Raw genomic sequence first — 27,815 nt, forward strand, 5'->3', positions numbered from 1 at the left:
AACAGTTAAGTCTCAGGAATCAAAATTGAGCTTTGAGCCAGAAACTGTTCTAGAAATTTAGGAGAAGAAATTATTTTGCTTGATCATGCATGTATTTTTTTTTTCAATGTTAGCCAAATTAGGATCATAGTGTGCACTGGGTATTATTTAACCTAAAGTAAAGAATGTTGTAATTATCAGCTCTTTTTAATGAAAAGCTGACTGTGCAATGTTAATTATTTTACATGTTTTAATTAGTATGTGCTATATCTAACTGAATAGCCTTGTAAAAAGAATTGTGAATTAAATACAATTGTAAATGATCAAATATATTGCATGTTGATGGAGTTTTAAAAATTGAAAAGCATAATTAAGGCCTCAAATAAAAATGGTTGTGTTTCTGACCCTACATTAAACAAGCTACCCCTTGTTATTTAAATAAACATATATTGTTGAAGAGATTTGACGTTGAAGAAACATTGTTTGGGGGACTTGACATCTGTGTGTCACAATTTGTGATAATGGCATGGAAATAATCCCTCGCTGCAAACCATTCTTTGAAGAAAGATCAAGAGTATGTGCAAATAAGTTTATTATCGTGCTCACTAATATAGCAAGTAACATCTACACTCATACACACGTACGCACACAACAACACTCATACAAACAAAAACAAAACAAAATATAACAAAACAAAAATATGAATTTACAGACGATTACACGTGTACCCGACTAAAACTAATTGTTAAGTTATGTTGCCTTATGTAAGAAAACCAACAGACTTGTCTCTTGAAATCGAAATAGGTTACCTGGGATGGCGAAATAAAATACGTTGACTAAAGAGTTACCACACTTTACACAACAGTCGTTAGCTGTCTTCAAACACGTGGTGACACTTTGTCCATCACTCGCTCAACGTTTCTGTAGCCGTAAACGTATTTCCTGTGTTTCCATAGGTCGTTCTCCAACGCTGTTCGAATATCTCAGAACGCCATAATATATGTGTTGCGAACACCTGCTCGAACCATACAATAACACACACAGCTGGTCACATATAATTACACAGTAACCGTCGGGGTTTTTACATATACATTATATACTGAAAACTAGCATATGCCGGGTATATAAACTGGTTACATAAATTTAAATAGAGTAACAAAATTTCCTAACGTAAACAAAAATAAACAGTTCACACTCACCGCTGTCGAAATGCTCAAAATTGTGTTCTCACTTTCCACATTGGAACATCATTCGAACACCCGTACTAAATGTACATACAATGCAGGCTCAGTAAACCACACAGGTAAAACTCTCGACCACACAGATCTATCATTTTCACACATTGGGCGGACACACATTCCCACTTCCACAGCCTGGTCAGAACCAACATGTAAGCATTTACAAACCGGTCTGACAGCCGTGACCAGCTATCCGTAACGACTATATGGTGAGAAGAAACTATGGAACGCCATAACAAGCATAATAAAACAAACTCAAATTGTGACACTGTGATTCGATCGAACAATTCATCTATAATAAGTAATTTTAATCAAACTAAATCTAAAAGTTGCATTGACAGAATTAAGTGAAAATGAGCTCCTCATGTTCAATAAGACATAATAATTGATTTGTTTAAATGGAGATTGTGATCAGAATGTTAAAACTTTGTTTACAGTTAACGAAATAAGATACGAATTATATATCCCAATCTGAATTAAAATTAGACTGGTATGTTCAACTCGTCTTTGGTACACCTCAATACATGGAAGTGTATCGTAGAGAAGCGGAATTCTTTTGATCCTTAACCAACTTGCCATCATTTTGACTTAAATGTTTGAAGAAAACCAGCATAAGTTATATTGTCAGCCTAAATTTCAAATAATAATACATATGTCTGCATGTGTCTATTTTCAGTGTACTTTGGGGGGGGGGGGGATTTGAGCGATTCACCACCCTTTGAACAAAGGTATATTGAGGTCCTCAAAGGAATCCTATATTTGTCAAGGTATCACATCTTCCTATAATTGAATGTAATGATTATGTTTTCAAGATTTTACAGTAGATTATTCTGCCACCTACAAAACAAGAGCACAAGATCATTTTATCTGTCCTTAAAGTTTTAGCCAAGCTATACACTGTATGCAGATAATTATGTTTCTTAATTTTTTAAAATAGTATTCAAACATCACTTTATGGTTGTATATGTATATGTAACGGAAGTTATGAAGTATATGTACATGTATGTGTTCAGTGTTTTATTATGTAAAATCTACTTAGGAGTACAACTACATTAACAAATTATGTACATGCATACAAAGGCACAAACACAATTTTCTACCTAAAAACTTTCATCAAGTACAAGTCAAAAAATTTAAGATTATAAGAATAAAGCTAATAATTGTACATGTAGCAGATCTTAGAAATATGTTCACGAAGAGATACATTATTGCCTATGCTATCACGCTGCCTGTCTTTCTGTCTTGGTTGAGTATAGTACATTTGCAGATGACACACACTGTTTCATGGAATACTGAATCTTAATTATTGACAAATCATAAAACTTCATAATATTAAATTTTTTTTGTTACATACTGAATAACTGCATGATTGTTTTTTCCTTTAAGAAGCCATATGTTCTAATTGCTGCCCAATAAATAGTACAGTGCGGTGTCTTTGTGTAAATTGTAAGTATTCAGTGTCTCAGTATAAATTGTAAGTATTTTGAAGCATGATGTTACAGTTAGTTTATTATGTCTCCCTTCTTTCGGGGGATATATATTGTTTTTGTACTTTCTGTCTGTCTGTCACAAATTCTATTGTGAACGCTTCTCCTTCTATATGGCTTATCGGATAGACTTGAAACTTTGTACAATGTTTCATTGCATTATGTAGATGTGCATATTGTTGGGACGGGACAATCCAAGTATTTCCCCAAAAGTTATAGTGGATCTAAAAGGGGTGAAAGATGTTTAAATAGCTTGTGAATGCTTCTCCTCAGATATGGATTATCAGATATCAGATAGACTTAAAAGTTTTCACAATGCTTCAATGCCATTTGCAGATAGGCATATTGTAGGGATATGAGGATCCAATTGTTTTCCTAAAATCTGAATTGTAGAGGGTATGAAATAGTTTATGAACACTTCTATATGGCTTAGCGGAGTTCATAATGCTTATATGATCCTGCTCATGCTTTCTCCTCCATACCCACAATAAGGGGCAGTTTCATTCAGAAAACGTCCAATTTGGTGAGCTCATGGAGACATTTGTATTTCCTAAAAACAATCTTTAGTTTCAAATTGTGATTGTGGTATTTTTGTTTCCCTTCTATAAAATGTTAATTAACATATCAAATATCATTTTGAAAAAAATCATAAAATATATATGTAAAGTTATAATTAAGATTTTTCTTTCTGGTAAAATAGGCATAATGTATATGCAAGGTGAAGATAACGAGCAGTGATCAATCTCATAACTCCTACAAACAATACAAAATAGATAGTTGGGCAAACACGGACCCCTGGACACACCAGAGGTGGGATCAGGTGCCTAGGAGGAGTAAGCATCCCCTGTTGACCGGTCACACCCGCCGTGAGCCCCATATCCTGATCAGGTAAATGGATTATCCGCAGTCAAATCAGTGTGCCGAGAACGGCTTAACAATCAGTATGAAACACGTCAGTGTAGACAGAAATAAATCACATAGGATAGAACAATTCGATTCTAGCTCACATGAGCAGAAAGCTTGAAAGAGCAATTCTGATCACTTTTTGATGTCATCAGTCCATCTGTTCAACATTGTCGACTTCTTCTCCAAAACCATAGTGTTTATTTCAGCCTAACTTGCCACCCTTCACAGGGGAGATAATCACAAAAATAGGGTGGGGTCATTTAAAAATCTTCTCCAGAACCACAGGGCTAGAAGAGCTGAAATTTACTTGCAAGCTTCATGACGTAGTTAAAATCATGACCCCTAGGGAGAGGATGGGGCCACAATAGGGGATCAAAGTTTTACATGCAAGTGTGCAATGTAAAGGGAAAATCTTTAAAAATCTTCTTCTCAAGAACCACTAATTTACCAGAAAGCTTCCTGACATAGTGCAGATTCAAGTTTGTTAAAATCATGGTCCCGGAGGTAGGATGGGGCCACAACTGGAGATCAAAGTTTTTCATCCAAATATATTGGGAAAATATTCTAAAATATCCTTCTCAAGATCCACTGGACCAGAAAAGTGTATACTTATATGAACGCTTCCTGACAGTGCAGATTCAAGTTTGTTCAAACCATGGTCCCCGGGGTGGGATTAAAATTTCACATACAAATATGTAGGGAAAATCTTTTAAAATTTTCTAAAGAATCATTGGACCAGAAAGGGGCTTACATTTATGTGAAAGCTTGCTGACATAGTGCAGATTTAAGTTTGTTAAAATTATGCCCCCTCCCCCAGGGGAAGGATGGGGACACAATAGGGGATCAAAGTTTAACATACAAATATAAAGGGGAAATCTTTTTTTTTCAAGAACCATTGGGACAACGATATCTACATTTACATGAAAGCTTCCTGACATAGTGCAGATTCAATTTTGTAATAATCATGGTTACAAGGGTAGGTTGGGGCTACATTAGGGATCAAAGCTTTATATGCAAATTTACAAGAACAATCTTTAAATATGGGCCAAGGTAACTCATGTGAGCAAACATTGCTCATGGGCCTCTTGTCTTAAATGGTATTGATACTAAATCAAAACTGAATAGATATTTAGAAGGATTAATTAAGGCAAGCCTTTACCAAAAATGGAATTAATTTCATGATTCCAGGGATAGAGACTTTAATTCCAAGGTGATTATTGTCCTTACATTTGAAAGACTTCTTTAAGTTTGCTGATACAGTAAAAAAAGTCCGTGCAAAATAAGGAAAAGCAGAAAAGGATGCATCAAAATTGTGAAGTTCACAACCCAAGGGTTTTGACTTTAGGACGGGTCCAAATTAGTTCATCATGTTGTGTTGATTTACATATATCATATCATGCAAAGTCCTTTAAGTTGGTACTATAAAGAACCCTCACTGCTCCGGCCCTGAGCATTAATCATAGAGCTAAATTTGTGGTACCTCGCCTACAGCTGGTGAAGTCTCAATTATAATGAGTGAAAAATTCTCGACGGACGTAAAAAACAATCATTTAGTATTCATATTTCATACCGGAAAATAAATTTAGATAACTTATATTGATCATTGCGAATTTTTTTTTCAGAGATTCATTTTGAGGAAATAGCTGGTGCGCAGTGCACATTGCTAAATGAATTCATCAGTTTACATTAGGATCTACCTTCAAATCCTGTAATATGGTGTCTGGGATACTCTTAATTGCATGTCATAGACTAAAGTTATGGATATAACTTCAAAGATTTTTTAAGATATTGTTATAACTTTAAAATGTATGTATGTATACTGATATTGAATTAAATTTTAGAAAATTTCAGCATCTGATTTAATGTATATATGTATATAGACATATTTTAGAGAGTTGCCACTCTAAAGGTTTGATTTCTTTAATATTTAAGACTAAAAAAACTTTTATGCAGATACAGTGGTGTAATATTGTCTCACTTTCTGATCAATACATATAGATAAGAAAACTATGTATATTCCAGTAGACTTGTACATAGTACTTCTTAACCAACTTTAATACTGTACAACGTATAACTGCCTGCTTGCATGCATTGCAGAGCACAGCCGTGGTAATGATTCACATTTGTTGATGAATTTCGTTAGTATGTAAAACTTATATGGTACCAATTTTGATGCACCAGATGCGCATTTCAACAAATAATGTCTCTTCAGTGATGCTCAACCGAAATCTTTGAAATCCGAAATAACTATGAAGTTTTAGAGCTAAATATAACCAAAAACAGCGTGCCAAAAAAGTGGAGCCAAATTCGTCCAAGGATAAGAGCTATGCATGAGGGAGATAATCCTTAATTTTGAAATGAATTTCTAAATTTTGTAACAGCAATTAAATATACATCCGTATTTTCAAGCTAGTAACGAAGTACTTAGCTACTGGGCTGTAGATACCCTAGGGGACTAACAGTCCACCAGCAGAGGCCTCGACCCAGGGGTCATAATGTAAAACTTATACGGTACCAATTTTGATGCACCAGATGCGCATTTCGACAAATAATGTCTCTTCAGTGATGCTCAACCGGAATCTTTGAAATCTGAAATAACTATGAAGTTTTAGAGCTAAATATAACCAAAAACAGCGTGCCAAAAAAGTGGAGCCAAATTCGTCCAAGGATAAGAGCTATGCATGAGGGAGATAATCCTTAATTTTGGAATGAATTTCTAAATTTTGTAACAGCAATTAAATATACATCCGTATTTTCAAGCTAGTAACGAAGTACTTAGCTACTGGGCTGTAGAGACCCTCGGGGACTAACAGTCCACCAGCAGAGACCTCGACTATCTAATGTGTTTAGATTTCACATAAACATGAAGGTTACACATTATCATAGTAGCTCATTTTAGAGTTTATTATTTGTTTTGTATACAAAGATTGCTGTAATGTTAATGTTTACGAAATTTTCAAAAAAAAAAAATGGATATCGATCTAATTTTATTATATTTTTCACATTTCAAGCAGTTTTGGGGTAAAATGTGTCATCTAAAAGTTAAAATTTGGAGTATGCAAAATTGAGATGCTTTATATTACAATGAGTTATATCTTAAATGTTTACAATAAAAAATATTCATATAATTTGTATGAATCTTGCTAATCTAGCTTCTTCCTAAATGAGGTATATGGCACGCCATATTTATATGCAAGGTGAAGATAACGAACAGTGATCAATCTCAGAACTCCTACAAGCAATACAAAATAGATAGTAAGGATTTCATATATGATTTATGAAATATATTATATTTCTGATAAGATATCTAATAAATCTAATAAGATATCTCATACAATTTACAGTTTATAAAATATCTCAGATATATATTATAAATTATGTAAGATATCTCCTAAGCTTTATAAAATATCTTGTATATCAAACATGATATCTTATGCTATGAGATATATTATAAAAATAGAAGATATCTTAAATTTATCTTAATATGATGTTATAAAACATAAGATATCTTAAATGTTTTATAAGATTTCTGATAAGCTTTATAAGTTATCTTACATGTCTTATATGATATTCCATAAACAATTCTTTTTTAAAATATCTTGTAAACTTTATAATATATCTTATAAAACATGCAAGACATCTGATATGTTTTATGAGATTGCTTATAAAAGTAAATTGATATGATATATTATAAAGTTTACAAGATATCTTATAAAAATTCGTTTTTGAGATATCTTATAAAATATATAAGATATCTTATTAAGTTTGAGATATCTTAAAAGACATTCGATATATGTTTTATAAGATATCGTATGAAATATATAACATATACTGTTCAGGAAAAAAATATCAAATATATATCTTTTATCAAATATCCAATTATATAGGATAGAATTAAAATATTTCATAAACTTTAGAAGATATCTTGTAAGTTTTGTTATAAGATATCTTATGAAATTTATGAGATATCTTTAAAGAGGAATAAATCTAAAAACGGCATGCCATAGAGTAGTAATAGTATCTAACAATAACCTCAATTTCATATTTTCTGTGACGTTTACCATTTACTTATTATATGATATGATATATTATTTTGTGCAGTTTATATGAGTCGCAATTATACTGTAAGTGGAGGAATCACGTATAGTTTTTGTAACCAGTGCTGAAGATAATTAATTTGTTAAAAGATCCTTGACACAGAGAAAAAAATCCGTCGTCCTGTGACTTACCCATTCTCCAAAACCCTAAATCAGGGAGGGGGGGTCCTAAGTTCTAAAAAAAATCTTGATTTCTTAATTCGGGATGGGGGATTGGGGTTAAAAACTTACTACCAAAGATCTTTTTTCTTCTTAACCTTCTATTTCGTAATTCGGAGAGAAAGGGGGGGGGGGGGGGGGGGTTGACATATGTACAATTTCTCCATCGATACATGTTTGCAGTTCTGTCTTTACCCTAACTACCACTATAGATGAAAATGGAAGAGAACAGTCACCCCAATTTCTCTATTTGCATATGTTACAAACAATTGAATTATTACCGTTGCCCCCCCCCCCTCCCCAAGACATAAGAAAAAAAGACACACACCCCTCATGACACGACAGTAAGATTAAATATCAGTTAAACTGCATTTTATTGATATAATCTAGATCTTTAAATGACTTTAACTTCCTGAACCTTTTACTATTTTACAATCATCGCCGGTAATGACAGTACTTAATTGAATTTTCTACGTAATTGCAATGCATTGATGATGCATGTTTATTATATAGAAAATGACTATAGCTTTGGCAGATCTATTTCCGGTTTCCTTCACTGCGGAATTTGACCTCACCTCTAACCTTTTAATGGCTCAAAAAACCCACATGGTGTAAATATGAATAACAATAACGTTAGTAGGGGTGTATTTAGTCCTTTAAGGTTAGGGCCCAGCTAAAAGTCGACCAAAAAATAATAGGCATTTTTCCGAATTCATTTCTGCATATCTTGGGAATTATACAACATTTCGGGATGCGCTTTGGTAGTAATGTAGATTGATTATGTATGAACATGTTAGAATACTAAGTAGAATTTTATATCATTTGGTTTATTGTTTTTATATCAGCTAACTTGAATACTCTATTATTTTAGTTCTTTACCTTTACTTTTTAATAGTAAATTCGAACCCAAGCGATACAATTGTCTGTATTTTGGGTCTCTTGTCGTTGATGTTTGTTAAGAATTATTTTCATTTTCATAACTGTATATCTATAGACATTTCACAAACACGTATACGAACACTTCGTTGAATGAGAGTGTCCAAGCTGCAAGGAATGAACGGACTGAGTACGGACACCGTACAATAAGATGTCAGCCGTATTCCACACCGTTATATGACACCGTCCAATAAGATATCAGCCGTCTTCCACGCCGTTATATGACACCGTACAATAAGATGTCAACGTCTTCCACACCGTTATATGATACCATACAATAAGATGTCAACCGTCTTCCACACCGTTATATAACGTGCATATGCATTAGATTTTGCTCATCAGCTTACCCAGCAGACAAAAGGGTCCCTTGAATTTTGCATCTCCCAGGAAATTCCAACTCTTTGTGGTGTGTTTGAAAGGTAGCAAAGAGCAATGTAACTATCTGTTTGACGATTCTATGATTCTATATTGTTTAACGCCCCACTCAAGAATTTTGCACTGATATGGAGGCATCATTATTACTGGTGAAGGGCTGCACAATATAGGTCCATGTTCGTTGCTTACAGTCTTCGAGCAGGGAGGGGATCTTGCTGTGGTACTGGGCATCTTGGTCGTGCAACACCAGCTGTGATACTAGGCTTCTGTTTTTACGGTCTCATCCGAAGGAAAGTCCCATTTAATTGCTTCCCACGACAATCAAGGGGTACTGAGGACCTATTCTGACCCTGATCAAGCAAACCACAAACCTGGTGTGGATTGTTCCAAAACCCACGGGCCTAGCACAATGATCAATCTCCTTTATCACACACCACAACATTGCGGACGTGAAGAGATGCTGCATAAAATCCACCGAGATAATACTGCAGACAAATTATAGCGATTATATGCTAATGAAATGATTAAAATTCATATTACTATTCATTAAGGCGTTCCTTGTACATATTCTGAGCATGTTCATGTAATTACTGGATCAATTGAGAAAATATTAGTACGAGAATAAGCAGAATTATCTAGGCAATGAAAGGTGAATATAACGAACAGTGATCAATCTCATAACTCCAACAAGCAATACAAAATAGAGAGTTGGGCAACCTCGGACCCCTATATATACCAGAAGTGGGATAAAAAGTCATAATAACATGTGTACGTATAAAAAGCAATTGTCATAAGTCCTGAAAGTGGTAAATGAAACCCGTTCATTTATTTACCTCGCGCTCCATTGGCGATAATCATCGATAAGAGCACATCACATTAGTGGATATTGACCATTACCCAGGTTGGTCAGATATTGAAATAAAGGAGAAAGAAAAATTCTGAATGCACACTTTAAAGTCATTCGAACGTCGTGGTGAAGATAACGAAAAGGGATCAATCTCATAACTCGTATGAGCAATGCAGAATAGGTTGTTGGGCAAACACGGATCCCTGAACACACCAGAGGTGGAACCAGGTGGCTAAAAGGAGTAAGCATCCCCTATCGACCGGTCACACCCGCCATGAAAATCACGGACACTAATAAATGAGTTTTACACATAAGCAATTGGTTTTGTCAGATGGTCATAGTAAAAAGGGAGTTGACTCTGTAAACAGAAAATTGAAAACAAAATGTTACAAATTGGTCGTAGTACACTCGTTAGGGACATGATTAGTCGAGTAGCCCTAGAGGAAGATCATAATCTAGTAAGGGTTTAGCCCGTATTCATTCTGGTAGGTTTATTGATACCACTCTGATTCCACGTACAAGTACTCTGAAGTTGAAATAAAAAATATGCTAGAGTTCCTCATTGACAATATATTCGTGGTCTTTGGTGATCACGTTTTCCAACAGTCTTTTGGAATTCCCATGGACATGAATTGTGTACTTTTGTTAGCTGGCCTGTTTCTATATTCATATGACGCAGAATTAATTCAAAAACTTGTACACGAGAAGAAAAACTCTCTTGCTGTGGCCTTCAATTCGACATTTAGATATATCGACGACGTTTTGTCTATTAACAATAATGACTTTCATTCATATGTCGATTCGATATATCCCTGTGAGATCGAAATAAAAGACACCACAGAGTCGTGCACTTCTGCTTCATACTTAGATATTTTATTGAAAGTAGACATTAACGGAAAACTGACAACTCAGCTGTATGACAAACGGGATGGTTTTAGCTTCTTCGTCATCAACTTCACACATTTATGTAGCAATATTCCATTATCACCTGCATATTGTGTTTATATTTCTCAACTGATTCGCTATACAAGAGCTTGTTCTGCGTTCAGTCAGTTTTTAAATCGAAGCAACCTACTGACAAACAACTTGGTGGTACAGGGTTTCAACAGTCTCGTGTAAAGGCAGTATTTTGCAAATTCTATGGTCGATATAACGATCTAGTTCGTCAATACAACTTATAATTGGGTCAAATGCTGTCTGAAGTGTTTCATACCAATTATTAAGCCGTTCTTGGCACACTGATTTTGACTACCGATAACTCCGTTTACCTGATCAAGATATAGGGATCACGGCGGGTGTCACGTTTTGTTGTCAGGAAATATAACAGATAATGGTACACTTTACATATTTATTATTTTTACATCAATTTTGTTTCTAATTATTACAAAAATAAATGAAATATAATTAAAAACTCAGTCTTGTGATTGTCACTGTAATGGCACTGCGGTTGTTTCAATAACTACACTTTGGGTCCAGTTGGAATGGTGGCTCCGTTTGGAATTATAATACGTTTCCTCTGGCTCCCACTCTTACTTCCTACTTCTCCTTGATTTCTTTTAATTTGTGGCTAATTTAAAGGATCTATAAAATCAAGTTGCACATTTCAAATATACATATTGTTATCTCACATTGCACACGTACCATAATCTAGTGCGCATGTGTACGCATCACTACTACACTGTACATTTTTTTGTACTACAACTACGATACACTGTATATATTCATATATGTACTTTTACTCTACTAATTACTTCATATGTTATTACTCAATACTCAATATATACATATACTTGTGCATGTACTTTACTGACTACACAATACACATACTGGTATTATAATTGACAAGGTTTTTTCCCACATTATTACCAATACTCGTCACTTTACGTGTGTACTCTTGAGAGTTTTACACATACTCTATACTTAAAACTATACACAGTACTTGCAAAATTAACAATATGCAAACTTGAAACCAACTTTACACAACAAAGTCAACAATAAACTGCAAGTGAAGAAATTTGGAAGTTTTATAAATAAACTGAAATGAAATTAATATCAATAATGAAGTAGATAAGCTTACCTCAGAAGTGCTATAGTGGAACCTGTCTGAAGCAATATGACAAACTGAATACCTTACAATGTTAAGAATTTTTATTTACTTTTGACGTCCGTTACTCGTGCCTGCTACGCCCAAACTGACCAAAGCAAACACCGCAAACCAGTTCGAATACTAGAATTTAAAAATAGACCTTGCTTATTCGGCAATTTCAAACCTGATTTAAACATATGGGTGAAAGTTGGGGATAAAATTTATCTATTTACCTGAACACAGATTTGGTAATGGACAAAAGGAAAGCAATTTGGACTTTAAATGTGACAGCGGGTGTGACCGGTCGACGCTGTTCATACGCAGGACAATCGTTTGCGTATCGAATCAGTTGAGAGATATAAACACCATATACAGATTTTAATGGAATATTGCTACATAAATATGGAACGTTGACAATGGAGAAGTTTGTTGGGCCAACGGTACTATTTATGTCCGGACACTGGTGGTATACAAAATTGGGCCAGCCACAATTTGCTCATCGGCCCTCAATCAGACCAACCTGTTGCCTCAATGAAAGACGAAGATAACGAACAGTGATGAATGTTGGGCCAGTATCTTTAATATATTGGGCCCTATTCGGCCGCTGTTTGCAAACATCATTGATCCAACAACATTTTTTTCTTTGGCCCTTAGTCATACATATATGTTGTCTCATTGATGGCTCAGTGCTATGAATTATTTCCATGTTGGCCTTTAATTGAATTAACAGGTTGGCTCATTGATGACCCTATGCTGTTAGCTGGTTTAATTGGATATTGGCCTTTACTTTAACAAAGCTAAAACTGTCTTTTTTAATGCCAGATTATCTTCAAAAAGACTTTAAAGTAATCTATCAGCACAGTATTACATGCTACTACAAACAGACAAACGTACTTGAGCTAGAGGAAAGAGAGTAATTCAAAATTCAAAGTCATATTTCTTGATTAATCTATTTCAAATTTCAAGCATTTCAACATGTCAACATCTCTCTCAGTCTCTTTCCTTCTTTTCGTTTTAGCTCTTGTCCCGTCCTCCGTCCCTATATCTTTGGCATTACACAGTCATTCCTTTATAAGTGGTATATATCCCACTTGGAGAAATCTGCTGTTGCACGGTTTCTTCAAACACACTCTGAAAAGTAGTTACTGTTAATTACATGTATATACTTTTGTTTTTATTTGCAGAATATGTTTTTCGCCAAAAACCGCCGAGGAGGCATAGAGGTTAGAGCTTTCGTCCAGCATGCTGAAGGTCGGGGTTCGAATCCCGGCCGCGACAGACCTAATTCGTTAAAACAGGTAGTGATAGTTCCATCACCAAAAGCTCGGCATCAGGTGTGAACGTCACGGATCCTCTGAGATGACCTTTAAAACGATGTCCCCTGTCACACTAGGTCTGGCACGCTAAAGAACCCTCACTTCTCAATGGCCGAAAGCGCAGAGTAAGGGTCTAAATATGAAGCCCTTCACCGGTCTTGGTGATGTCTAAATATGAGTGACAAAATTCCCAAGAGAGATGTTAAACAAGATACAGTACAATTCACCAAAATGTTTTTTTTCTAAATAAGTGAATATACTCATTAAAGATTATGAAATTTTCAAAATTGTTAAATATGATAAGAAAGAAGTGAGCAATGAATATTTCTCTTGTTGCCGTACATGTCTGAATGATTATTAGAATTACTTGTAGGTGAACTTTCGATGAAACTGTAGAGTACTTACTTTGATTGACTGTCTTTAAATAAAGACAAATCCTGGAAAGGTAGCTTTTCTTCCTTACAAATCTAGTTGTACTTGGTGGTAATATAATTAGTCATTAGATATTCCATTACCCTACAAACATGTCGCCTCCAATAGGTTGTCAAACACAAAACCTACAAGTACAATTTTAGAAAAAGTCATCATTTTAAAGTTGCAAATGTTGAAATATTTTTACCTTTACAGATATTAAATGCAAAAGCGTTGTCAATTTATGTAATTCTATGGGAGTGCAGAATATCGCAAAACAAAATAAAATATTTCATTCAACTTCTTTCCATTAAAAGAGTTCAGTTATGCATTATGATGGAAAATATTGCCCTTGAATCTGTTTGTTTCCGGGGGGGGGGGGGGGTTGAAGTTTTGTTTGGGTTTAAGTACGTTTTGCTACATTACCAATTCATCATTTCGTATGACAATTTTATTTTGCCGATATAATGATAGCCCATACAATGATAGCCCATAACCGTAGAAGAAGTGGGGAGTGAGGTCACGTAAATATATAACGTACAGGTCTCTCCATTTTACTTCCAAAAGTGTAAATCAATTAACGAATTAACGAAGTTAATCGTATATGATTATTCTATTACAGTGTGCTTCCGATGCCTTATAAAACTCAATCACCTGTAAACATAAACCAGTGTACAAACCTATATAGAGATAAAAAAAATGACACATATACCCTCACTAAAATCAGCAAACAATAATGATGTAGTACACATGTAATTCTTGAACTTGGAAATAAGAAAATTTCTGTTAAAATAGCATTTCTCCAAATTTAGTCATAAATTTGTTGTTTAATGGTAATACCCTAATTGATAATGAGTATTTCAAATCATCAGGTGTTCACTCCTACAATTGCAGTTTTTCCATCTTCCTAATGGTGTTCACCGATTTGTTCTTGATTTTGTACAAAACAAAATTAAAACTGATATGAAATTAATAGAAGCTATCAAGACAAACAAAAATACCTACAAACTTGCAACATTCGTCGGTCTCATCATTTTCATGTGCACTGTTTAAAAAATGGTGCAGTCGGTCAAAGTATCCTGGATGCTGATTACCCATAATGCATTGTGAGAGAGACAATAAGCCAACTAAGGGCCAATACCAATCACCCAACAAACGGTTCTCTCTTACTACAGCAGTTTTATGGTATTACACAAACAGCTAGCCCAACCTTGGCCCAATAAAGCATGACAAACTATCAGTATTGCTTGTTGCATGCGTCATCGTTGGGACAATGCAGCTAACCCAACCTACTAAGAATTACCATTGAGCGAACGATGGACTGCTATCTGGGGCATTCTGACATACTGAGATTTGGTCCACTGTTAAAACATAAATACAAAATTGTTATGAATAATTCCTTCTGTATCAAATTATGATAGTTTATCGTCACAGTCCATCAGTATCGTTGATTTCTGTGACAGGGCCGATTTTGACCTTTCGTTGGCTTACTCCTTTTGGGTATACATTACATTCAGCAAATGAAGAGCGGCAAGTGAAGATTGTGTTAATTACTTGCATGCTTTCCATATTTATGTAGCAATATTCCACTATCACCTGCATATGGTGTTTATATATCTCAAGTGATTAGATATGTAAGAGCTTGTTCTGTGTATAGTCAGTTTTTAAATCGAGGTAAGCTACTGACAAACAAGTTGATGGCACAGGGATTTCAACAGTCTCGATTGAAGTCAGTATTTTGCAAATTATATGGTCGTTATAACGATCTAGTTCGTCAATACAACATATCATTGGGTTAAATGCTGTCTGAAGTCTTTCATATCGATTGTTGTGCCGTTTTTGGCACACTGATTTTGACTGCGGATAACTCCGTTTACCTGATCAGAATATAGGGCTCACGGTGGGTGTGACCGGTCAACAAGGGATGTTTACTACTCCTAGGCACATGATCCCACCTCTGGTGTGACCAAGGGTCCGTGTTTGCCCAACTATCTATTTTGTATTGCTTATTCTTTGACGAATTTGGGTCCACTTGTTTGGCACGCTGTTTTTGGCTATATTTAGATCCAAAACTTCATAGCTATTTCGGATTTCAAACATTTCGGTTGAGCATCACTGAAGAGACATTATTTGTCGAAATGCGCATCTGGTGCATCAAAATTGGTACCGTATAAGTTTTACATTATGACCCCTGGGTCGAGGCCTCTGCTGGTGGACTCTTAGTCCCCGAGGGTCTCTACAGCCCAGTAGCTAAGTACTTCGTTACTAGCTTGAAAATACGGATGTATATTTAATTGCTGTTATAAAATTTAGGAATTCATTTCAAAATTAAGGATTATCTCCCTCACGCATAGCTCTTATCCTTGGACGAATTTGGGTCCACTTGTTTGGCACGCTGTTTTTGACTATATTTAGATCAAAAACTTCATAGTTATTTCGGATTTCAAAGATTTCGGTTGAGCATCACTGAAGAGACATTATTTGTCGAAATGCGCATCTGGTGCATCAAAATTGGTACCGTATAAGTTTTACATTATAGGAGTCACGAGATTGGTCACTGTTCGTTATGCTCACCTTGCATGGAACATTGAACAGTTTGACGTATAATAGGTGGAAAATAAATTCATGAATGTGATACAAACAAGGAAAACTATATATTTTATCCTCGTTGATCAAGTACTTCTGCGTTTTATTTAGTAACACTTGTTTTAACCTTCTGCAGCTGTGCTTGATACGTGCTCGATTCAGTACTTTATATTTGCTTGGTGTTTGACATACAGCTTGTAATTTTGAAAGCATATGTACTTTGACACTTTTGTAACAGAGGTGAAACACACCATCAACATGTTTGTCAAAATGAAATGTTTACCTTTGTTGATGATGTTCTGTGTGTATGAATATTTTCATTTCATGTGAGTACGATGTGTAATTAAATCAGAGCATCTTATGATAGAAATGTTATTTCTGTTTCCTTATTTCTTTTACAGAAACACCCAGAAGACTTGCCCTGAAAATTATAGATTTAGTGTTTCAAAGGAAAAATGTATAGGTATGTCTTTATTTTCATTATAAGCATTAGTTTAGACATTGCATATTCTATTATTACTATCCATCTAAAATATTGTTATCCACATGTTGCAGAATGTGAAGACGGGTACCTCGGTTTGAATTGTTCTTTGTCCTGTCGATTTCCTAGTTATGGTGATGATTGCCAGAGCCTTTGTCAATGTAGACTGGAGCTTTGCAGTCATATTTCAGGATGTGCTTACGGTAAGAGAAAGATATATATATATATATATATATATATATATATATATATATATATATATATATATATGAATAGAGAATATATACGAGAATACATGAATATTTTGTAAGTCGTATTTGGTTGGATGAGTTCTTTAAAATTAACTACATTTAGTGTAGTGGGGGGTCTAAGTTTTAATAACTTGCTCTTAATCATTTTTGATCCACACATCTATCTTTCTGTCTATCTATATAAAGTACAGAAAATCTCACTTTATTTGGATGCCCACTTCCGCCCCTAGCCGGGGTTGAACTCACGACCTGTGGAACCAAATCTCCAAGCAGCATGTAACGTGGTGAGAATTCCATCGTTATCGAAAGCAAGTTTTATGAGTTGCCTAGATAGTCCAGCGGTCTAGCGCGCTGGTTACATGCTGCTAGGAGATTTGGTTCCGCAGGTCGTGAGTTCAACCCCGAGTAGGGGCGGAAGTGGGTATGTAATTAAAGTGATATTTTCTGAGCTTTATATCAAATATTTCTTCACTTAGGGCAGTTATGTTCATTTAAGAGTTCATTGCTATATCTGTGCTTGATATTAAATATTAAATATTTCTTCACTTATTGCAGTTACGATTATATATATATATATATATATATATATATATATATATATATATATGATATTCAGATCAAAATACATGATACATGTACATATAGCTGAATTTAGCATTTGAATAGAGAGTTCACTATATCCATGTCCACTATACTTATGAACGCAAATGTAATATCTTGTGATGAAATATTTGGATGTAAATGGATTATTTATCATATATAATTGTTGAAAAGTAATATTTTCAACAATACTATTTTCTTGATGTGGATAAGATTTTGAAATGTAATGCGTAGAAACTAATCCACTTAAATTTTCTATGTGAGGTCGAGGTGAATTGATTTAAAATGACTTTGACTACATTGCAAACCAATAATTAAATGCTACAAGCTTTTTTTCTTAATCAAATTAGCTATCTCTTCAGAAATCCTTGAACATGAGTAAAGAAAAATTGTTTATATCAACCAAAACTTCTAGATATGATTTGTAAAGATGTACAACAAAATTTGTTGTATTCGTTTAAGCATATTCATCAATAAAATAGTATAAAGAAAAGCTGCAATAGTTGAATATCAACTAGCGATAACTGAATTACAGATGCAGATAACGAAGATGATGGTTCAAGTAATAATATCCTGATCAGTGTTCTGGCGGTATGCGGAATTTTCCTCATTATCGGAGCCTTCGTTGTGATTTCGAGGGCTAACAGGAAGTTTTTCACAAGACATCTAAGAAATAACGCCCATTATGTAGCTTCAGTAATGGCAGAGCAATCTAGTAATACACTCACTTCAAGTGTATATCACAGGACGGCCAACCCAGTAAATACTTCCACAGCAACTGACAATGGAGTGTATGCATTCGCAAATACAATGAGATATGAAAATGTTAATATACAGTGACGATTATTCTTATGTGTATTAGAGAAATAAAGACATATTGCTTTGACTCTCTTTGCGTTGAATTTTAAGAAATAAATTTCATTTTTCGAAAACCCAGGATGATATGAATTGTTTCTATTACTCTACTACTACTACACAAATCAGGGCGAGAAGGAACCAGCCAACGAGGCGGATTTTGCATGTAAAAATAATGAGGAAGGTATACGGTCAAACGATTGTAGCCCCTTATGTCGCCACGTGTTTGATACATAATACTTGATTATTAAAGGTCATGCGAGACGATTTAAAAAAAGAATTTTTTTTGCACGAAAATGTGTTCTTTAATTACTTAACATATGTAAATAAGCCATTCAGAAAAAATCGTAAGGTAACAGACGCTACAGATCGTCAAATGTTGCTGTGGTGTGAAGTATCAAAATAGTAAGATGACTTATTTCCCTTGCTTGATGACGTCAAAAGAGACCAGCCTGACGCAAATGTGTATTTGTTTATACTAACAACTGCGGGTTTTAGCCGTCAAAATGTCCCATGTGCTTACATTCAACTGTAATGTAGCAAATCAGGTATTTTTATAAACTATTGTCTAAATGATCCAACGTTCAGAAAGACTTGGGTGTGAAATCAACACCGAGAACACAGAACTCGAAGTTGTTTGACAATCATTGTACGCGATTGTAAAATACGATTGTAAACGGGGGTTGATGTGGATCAGTTTCTTTATTGTATACACTCTACTCTGGCAAAAACTAATGGGTTTATGAAAATAAATCTTCGACCAGATGCAGTTCTAACTATTTTCAACTACAGACCAACTGCAAGCACGGTGAAGACGAGAAAATCCGGCAAAACGTTGACTGTATAATGACGGTAGTACAGATATTTATAATTTAGTATTTAAACACGATCTCATTTTTTTAGAAATGAATTTGACTAAGAAATAGTCATGTGAAGCTCTTCTGATCAGAATCTTTTTCTCTGAATATGTAAGAAAATAAATTGAATATCAATAGGTCTACTAACTTTATATGTTGAAAGTTGCATTATCAGACCCCCCCCCCCCTTTGTTTAAAAAAAGAATGTTCAAAGCAAATTGTAGCGATATTGAAATTACAAGTTTTTATATCAGGTGAAATAAACCAATTTTTACGTTCATGCAAGAGTTGGGGGATGATTTTCTTCAAATGAAGCACTAATTTGCACGTTGGAAACCAACTTATTGGGGTCAAAATTTAAAACAAAAAATTAATTAAAGGCCGAGGATTTTGAACAACCGGTCGGTTTTCCTCAGGTAAGTTAAGTGCGGGACAGGACTAATTTTAGGTAGGTGTGAAGCCCCAAGCCCGAGGGAACCCTGCTAGCTTGTATATACCGTCCCAAATACACAGGATGTTATCTGTGTTACCTGCATTACCTGTACGTTTTTGTAAGATTGAAAAAATCATAGGAGTCATTTTTCTTGCGCAGGTTAATAGAAACGTTGATAATTAAATCTAATGAATCAACAAATAAAACTTAAAGCTCGATAAATTTATTTTGTATCAATGAGCTATTGATAAATTAGGCAGGTTATTCTTTTTTCTAAGTTTTCTTGTATCCAGACTGCCTACTGGATATCCGACGATGTATGACTGCCAAACATAGTTTCCGACGGGAGTTCCTGCGTACTGTGTAGATTTTCTGGCTATGTACAGCTTATGAACTGATCATTGTCCTACACCCCACGATGATTCAACATATTCCAAAACTGTTTAAATTAGAAAGTTTTATTCTGTTTGAATTAATTTTTCTGGACCGCACACCAGAATTCTTTGGCTACCTAAAGTTGTCTGTGTGACTCGTCCAAAACGCATGGCCAACAAAAACAGTCATGACATTCGGATTTTTCGACAGTTCCTCCAATAACTGGTCCAGACGAAGAATTCGTTCTTCCTCTGGCTTCCAGTTCCAACCATTATACGCAAGAAAGAGTCCTTATAGCGGCTAATGTGATGGTAAATTATTCTTCATATAGGCCCTAATGTCACAAATCTTATTGTAAAAGAATGTTAAAGCCATTTATATTTATTATCATATTCACCTGTTAAACTAAAATAGTTCACGATACTTGTAAAAATCCTATGAAAATAAATTCAAAATACGGCGCTCATGCACGATGTGTGCAAAGGGAATTCCGATCTGGCTATACAATATATCCAAGTCAGGGGGGACTTTGGCACATAAAACCAAAGGGGGATAAGGGTTGGGGTACCCACCTTTCTCAATTTGACACCCCCTTGGAAAAAAAACCCCGATGCTGCGTCACCTTGTCTACAAGGGGTTATAAATAGCGCAAGTAATAGATATCTATATTTCTCTTATTGTCATCAGATAATGTACTATGAAAGTATCATACATTTATCATTAACCAGTCAGTATTTTTTCAAGTCAACCGATTCGGAATAAATAGGACCTCAAGTGATTGATCTTCTTCTTCGTCCTCCGATGAAAAATCGTCGATGTGGCTAACATTTGCATTAATTATGAGTTCAAAGTGATATCCTTTCATAACAAACTATAGTTCCCCATTCAAAAACTCCTCCAGTTGCGAATAAATCGTCTATGAATGTGCTTTTGTTTTGATTCGCAAATCTGAGTGTGGTCTCTTATGACGTCACAAATTCAGGAAATCAGGAACCATAATCGGGTAACGATTTTCTATTCTGACTACCTTTGCACCTCAATTTCTTCGAGTTAATATCGTTATTAATCTTAAAAAGGTATTTTTATGAGGAGTCTATGAAACAAAGTTGATAATTATGGAGAGAAAAGGTATTGTTAAAAACCGTCTCCTATGACCTTTAAGGACTTTACTCTAGCTATTACTCAGTTTTCATTGCATGGGCGGAATGTCCAGATCCTATCTCGTTGCCTGAATACACGCGATGACATTCAATAGAATGGCAAGTCTTGGTGGAGACGTTCATTACCGTTGCAAAATGACACACAGCAATGCTTATCATGACCCCAGTTCGCCATGTCCCGCTTTCGGCATCAGTTTTCTATTTGAGAGTGACGATTATGAATATTCATTAATAACAAAGAGCGATAAAGGCAATTTAAAGTATATATTGCGTTTGTATAATGAATTGGACTAGGACACGATTACAGTAAAGTAGAAATATATGACTAAATTGCACATTTGGATATGAATGTTTTATTTCAAGTTCACATGAATATATCAAATATATTTCCAGTTAACTATATGAGTTTGGTGTTTCCGAGGTAATCACTATTTTGTTTAACATTGTACAATTTTGATTCTTTCAAAATCATTTAAATGACGCCATAAATGTGAATGTACCTGTCAATGTGGTTGCCTGTTTCATATATAGGATGTGTGATGTTAATGACCTATCGTGGTTCAGGAAAAAAAACCCGCTAATTGAATAATTGAATGATACAATGCATTACGGTGACTACAATGCTGGTATACGGAACTACAGTGCGCGTTACACGTACACATATTAATATGTTGGTAATTTTTTTTCGAGTACCAACAGATTTAGTGCCGAGCAAAGAGAAGGACCAAATCGAGTGGTGAGAGAAAATTGAACAACATACTTATTACATTTTTCATACGAGTACTTAGACTGTGTTGTTGTTATTGCACAAATTACATGTCAAAATTGTCACTGTAAGAAATTCCAGTAGAGCATTTTCCTAAGTACCCTTGCCTACAAATGTACTTTCATCTGATAGCGAGTCTAAATGTTATCACTCGAGGTACAGACAAGGCATATTATAAGATACGAGTAACTATAAAAGTGAAAAGTGACCAGCAAGTCTGGCATGGGTTTCTGGACTCATATCATGGTATACCGTGACCGGTCACCACTAACCAGTCCTCTTTCAACGACTAAAATTTGCTTGTTGCAAGAAGCGACTAAGAGGTGGTTTTTCGGATGGGACTGCAAACGCTGAGGCCCCGTGTCACAGTATGTGTGACACTATAAAGATATCTCCTTACACAAAGGTCATAAGCGCCAAACATAGCTCTAAATTTTATAACCCTCCACCGGCAATGTTGACGTTTCAAGATGACTGGAAAATTCTCGAGCGGGACATTAAACAGTTGACAACCAACCAACAAAGCAACCCGGCACTTAATTTTGTAAGGCCTTATTCCGTTTCGAATTTTGTATTATTTAGGCACTTCCGTGATTAGAGATTAGAATGAGATGACTCTCGACATTTTTTTTTAAAATTAAAAATATGCAATGAATAGACAACTGTTATTAGAGGATTTTAATCTTTGAAGAATATTTACCGGGAGTGAAGGGGGCTCTGAAACTAGATGGTAAGCAGCGTAAATAACTTTTAATTGACAAATATATCCCATGGGGTACAGAAAGGAGTAAATTGAGTTGCAAGCCTTGTTATATATTATGAATCAGTGGAATAAAACATTTTTAAAAACGTGGATATATTAGTGACCTGTGGTAATGACACATGTAGTTTAGATTCCTGAAACATAAAAGAAATGTAAAAAGAGACATCATAAATCGGAGAGAAATATTTATTCGTGGTTCGAATTTCCTCCATTGTTTACAAATAGTTTATATTACAATATCCTTGACCCAGGCGCCTATGGGAAAACATGATAATGGAATCGTCTTCAGAATGTTTCAATTCAGAATCAATCAATGTGTAATTTCTTATGTGTTTTCTCATTTTTTTTCCTTCACGTTATTTTCCAGCTCTTGCATCTTCTCTTTACTAAACACTGAATTAAATGCAGGAAGTATTGATATTTGTTTCATAGCCATTTGCTTTCAAATGCAAGAAAAGATAGATGTTCTAGCACCCATTTAAATCGTGCAGCGAGCTTCAACCTGATGTTAAGTTAAAACATACACAATGATATGTTGCAATCGCAAACTGAATATCAACAGCTTGGCAACTGCATACTATTTTGAAGACAAAATGACATCACAATAATTTGCAAGAACTCCAAAAAAACAAATGTGTAATATTATTATGAGTTATCTATAGCTGTAGCGCTTTGAAATTGAAGTCATTTTGACGTTTTAGCCCTTTATAAAAATTTTGTCTGGAGGACAACATATTAAACTGGTACCCCGCAGAATGGTGGCTACATACACACATAAGCGATGCGAAGTCAACAGGGTACTAGTCTAGCCAAGTGAGAACAGGGATTATTTTTTGTAATTACTATCGTAACAATGTGTTTGTAAACATTCTGAAGACCTTTATGTGATTATCTGGTTATGATCTTAAATTTTGTCACCTTTTTGGAACATGCAAAATTTCACCAATATCTTAAACCCTATGCCTTTAAGTTGAGTTGTTAGTTTGCCATTAACACATATGGTCAACAAATATTCAAGTATGAGGCAGACGAAAACGGTGGTGTATTTTATTTTGAGATCACATGGATTAATTGATTGAATATCGAGAATATTTCACTCACTTGGATACGTCGACACTGCCGGTGAAGGGTTTCAAAATCTAGGCCTATGCTCGGCGCTTATGGCCATTGAGCAGGGGGATCTTTATCGTTCCACACCTTCTGTGACACGGGACCGCCCCATTTAGTCTCCTCTTACGATAAGCAAGGGGGTACTAAGGACATATTCTAACCCGGATCCCCACGGGATTGCTTGGATATATTGAACCGACATAGCTTGTGTTTTCCTGATTTAGACAGTCACAACACAGGATTAAGTGAAATTAAATTTTATTATTTCTACCGATTGAGTAAAATAACATGATTGTTTTGTAAATGAACAAGAATGGGATGTTCCCTCTTCCCTATTGTTTAACGTCGAACTAGTCATATTATTGGTTCTGATATTTGCTCAATGCAATTTGTCATTCTTTTGAAATTGGTTTTTGTATTACTCAGCAACAGGAACGAGTTGGATTTTATCAGGAATCAAATAACGGTTTTCAACAGACCAGGGACATGTTGATCACGATATTTCTATTATGTGCTTTACTTTCTGTATGTTTCGGCTTACATGGTAAGTGAGTGTGTATTTTCCTGTCAGCATAAGGTTGTTGCAGACTGCTATACATAATTCTAATTGATTATTTCTGCTAATGCAACGGTTAACGAGTTTATTTTTCTATATCCAACATATTCATTTACATAGAATATTCATTCAAGTATCAAGATACAGTCGGGTCGAAACTGTGCATATATTATGACGTGGATTTAAAAGAACGGACGATTGGTTGGTTATTTTTGGAATTAACGCCGCTATGGTAATATTTCTACCATTTTACCAATCAACGCGTCCTCAATGGTAGGCATGAAATTTGAGCATAGTTTCCGTTAAGCATTAGGACATATCCGTTATTGAAATCCCGTTCCTCCACTTATATCCGAATTTGGTTTTGAAACTAGATACACCCTCCGAGTAAGAACCTCGCAAAAATTACGCATTTCTGTTTTAGTGTTTGTTAGCGAAGCATATGAACATTATTTCATCTATCAAACTTTGTGCTCAATTCTTCCGGATTGTATATTAAGAATGGTTTTACATTTAAGAATGTAGCGCTGGTTTCTATGAAACAAACTGCTCAATACCGTACAGGCATGCCAATTATGGCTTAGACTGTCAAAGTTTTTGCAATTGTGAAGAACAGTTGTGCAACGCAACATATGGATGTCTTTACAATTTTACCACAGTATCCGATGACGGATATATAAAACCAAGTAAGATTTTTAATTAAATGAATTTGTTATTTTTTTTTATCTTGGGGCTAATTCACGCTAATTTCTTAAACTGACACTTCTCAAAGATAAATTACTTAGCTGTACATGTACAATGCAAATTCCTATACATGTATATTTAATGTTTTATCTACAGCTATACCTTTAGAAGAAAACAAAACCATGAAAACACATTCACGATTGAACCTTATACTGATAACGATCATAGCATCGTCTGGATTTCTGCTCGTCTTCATCTCAATGATAGTTGTATATCTTGCTAATAAAAATCACCTGTCCCGAAGGATCCTTAAAACTGAGAAATATATTGATACTGTCATAACAGATCTTCCAGCAAGGAGATGGAGGGATACACCACGTGACAATGCCGACGGTGAAGGACGTGGTCCATCTAGATATGAACAATTGTCGCTAAATTTAAGTACTGATCTTTAAATCTAGTTTGTGCAATACCGATATGATGAATAATTGATCATTAAATGGACTGATTGATTTAATTTTCACGTCGTATCGGAAATTATTCACCATAAGGAGACAACAAGTTCACTTAAAGTGCCACGGACATATGCTAGAGCTATATACGAATTTATTTGTGAGGATCCATTTTTGTGCCAACACCAACTGTGACACTGAATTTCAGTTAAGGTACAACTAAACATGACACGAGAATTTTAAAATGTCTCCTGGTTGTTTTGTTGTCAATGAGTAAAATGTTTTTAAATATTTCCAAACATAATGAATTGTCATTAGAATGTATGCACTTCAAAATCATAACTTTGCAATTCATATGATTTGTATATCTGTAAATCAGATATAATGTTCTGTGAAAATGATTCATGAATTAACGATGAAAGTAGATTAAACATCATTCCCACATCAGAACTATATATGATGTAAATCTTATACGGTACCAATTTTGATGCACCAGATGCGCATTTCGACAAATAATTTCTCTTCAGTGATGCTCAACCGAAATGTTTGAAATCCGAAATAAATATGAGGTTTTAGAGCTAAATATAGCCAAAAACAGCGTGCCAAAAAAGTGGAGATATAAAGAATTATTTACCGTACCTATACTGGATTACAAAATTTCAACAACAACAAAAAACTTACAAACTGATATAACTGATTTACATTGCTGGATCCAGTAAACGTTCTACCAATTCTTTATCTTTACTCCTCTTAAAATACTAATTGATTAAAGGTGAAGATAACAAACACTGATCAATTTCATAACTCCTATAAGCAATACAAAATAGAGATTTGGGCACACACAGCACCCTGGATATACCAGAGATGGGATCACGTGCCTAGGAGGAGTAAGCATCCCCTGTCGAACGATCACACCCGCCGTGAGCCCTATATCTTGATCAGATAAATGGGGCTATCCGTAGTCAAAATCAGAGTGCCATGAACAGCTTAAACGAAGCTGTCAGTACCCATTGAGAATTGTCTTTTATAAAAGTGGAAAGTGCAAAAATCCAAATCTGTACGAAACTCTCACACTTTTGTGTATGGTGATAGTAAATGTTAAAAAAGTGAAAATTACTGGAACCATGCATCGTGTTTCCATGGCAACGGCCCGTACCCACAGTTAAATCATTAAATGTTGAAATTTTAATCTTTTCACAAATATTTCTAATAAAACAATTTCCCAACAATGTACAGTGAATAGGACTTCAAGAAAGCACTTGAATTATTGTACTTGTGATTAAACAAATGTGTATTTTCTTGCTTATTCTTAAAAATAAGTCATATATCAAGGTAAAAAAGAGCATTTATGACTTCTTTTCAGACACTCTTTTATCTGAAACGCAGCAGGGCTGACATTAATTTTACATGCCGTTTTTAAGACAGCTATTTCTATTACTACTAATATAATAAATAAAAACAGTTAAACAATTTACCCTATTTTGTAAAATTCCCCAAAACTCTACTTTAGTACCTACTATTTTACACAATTATTATTCCCCTTGATGCGAACTCTCTAGAATTAAAGGAAGAAATGAATGAATATCACTTAGCAGACATCATAAAAAAATTGTGGATGGTCATTTAGGAATTCATTTAACAGGAAACTTGAAAGGTGATGTAGTCTAGAGATTTGCATATTTTTCTGTAAATCAAATTTTATATGTTATTTAATAGTGAAGTTAGAATCCATGTAATCATTCCAAATCCATACAAACTGCCTCAATGACAGATAGTAAATTAATAGTAAACACCGGTAAATAAGATTCGAAGTATATTTATTGTAGAACATTTGTTTCTCTTTAAAAAAAACAAAAGATCCGCCTAATAGAAATATCTAAATCATTTTCTACACTCAATCAGTACCAATGCTGACGTCACACTTTCACCTCATATTGCGTCATACTCAACATGCTTTTTGGATAATCCTCACTGAAATAATTTATCTTCTATCAAAAGGTCAATGTAATTTCTATTATAATGCAATTCGTATTTCAAAATATTGTATAC

General features: G+C 34.7%; 1 protein-coding gene and 1 long non-coding RNA gene across 6 annotated transcripts in view; both read left to right on the forward strand.

Moving 5' to 3' along the window:
* The first annotated feature begins 2,312 nt into the window (after window positions 1-2,312).
* Window positions 2,313-5,328, forward strand: LOC125673253 (uncharacterized). Its single transcript, XR_007369368.2, has 3 exons — window positions 2,313-2,663; window positions 3,405-3,592; window positions 5,233-5,328. It is a non-coding gene; the product is annotated as an uncharacterized LOC125673253 (long non-coding RNA).
* Window positions 5,329-16,587: 11,259 nt separating this feature from the next.
* Window positions 16,588-27,815, forward strand: part of LOC125676099 (uncharacterized) — a 61,516-nt gene continuing 50,288 nt past the window's right edge. Inside the window, exons 1-4 of one of the 5 annotated variants that reach the window (XM_056158769.1) lie at window positions 16,588-16,728; window positions 16,825-16,886; window positions 16,979-17,107; window positions 18,291-18,639. In XM_056158769.1, the coding sequence (XP_056014744.1) occupies window positions 16,637-16,728; window positions 16,825-16,886; window positions 16,979-17,107; window positions 18,291-18,595 (588 nt within the window). In that variant the 5' untranslated portion in view covers window positions 16,588-16,636 and the 3' untranslated portion in view covers window positions 18,596-18,639. Of the gene's footprint in view, window positions 16,750-16,824; window positions 16,887-16,978; window positions 17,108-18,290; window positions 18,640-27,815 lie in introns of those variants that run through there. The other 4 variants (XM_056158768.1, XM_048913995.2, XM_056158770.1 and 1 more) reach the window with 4 other exon arrangements.

The sequence above is a fragment of the Ostrea edulis genome, chromosome 3, assembly GCF_947568905.1.
Source record: "Ostrea edulis chromosome 3, xbOstEdul1.1, whole genome shotgun sequence".
NCBI lineage: Eukaryota > Metazoa > Mollusca > Bivalvia > Ostreida > Ostreidae > Ostrea > Ostrea edulis.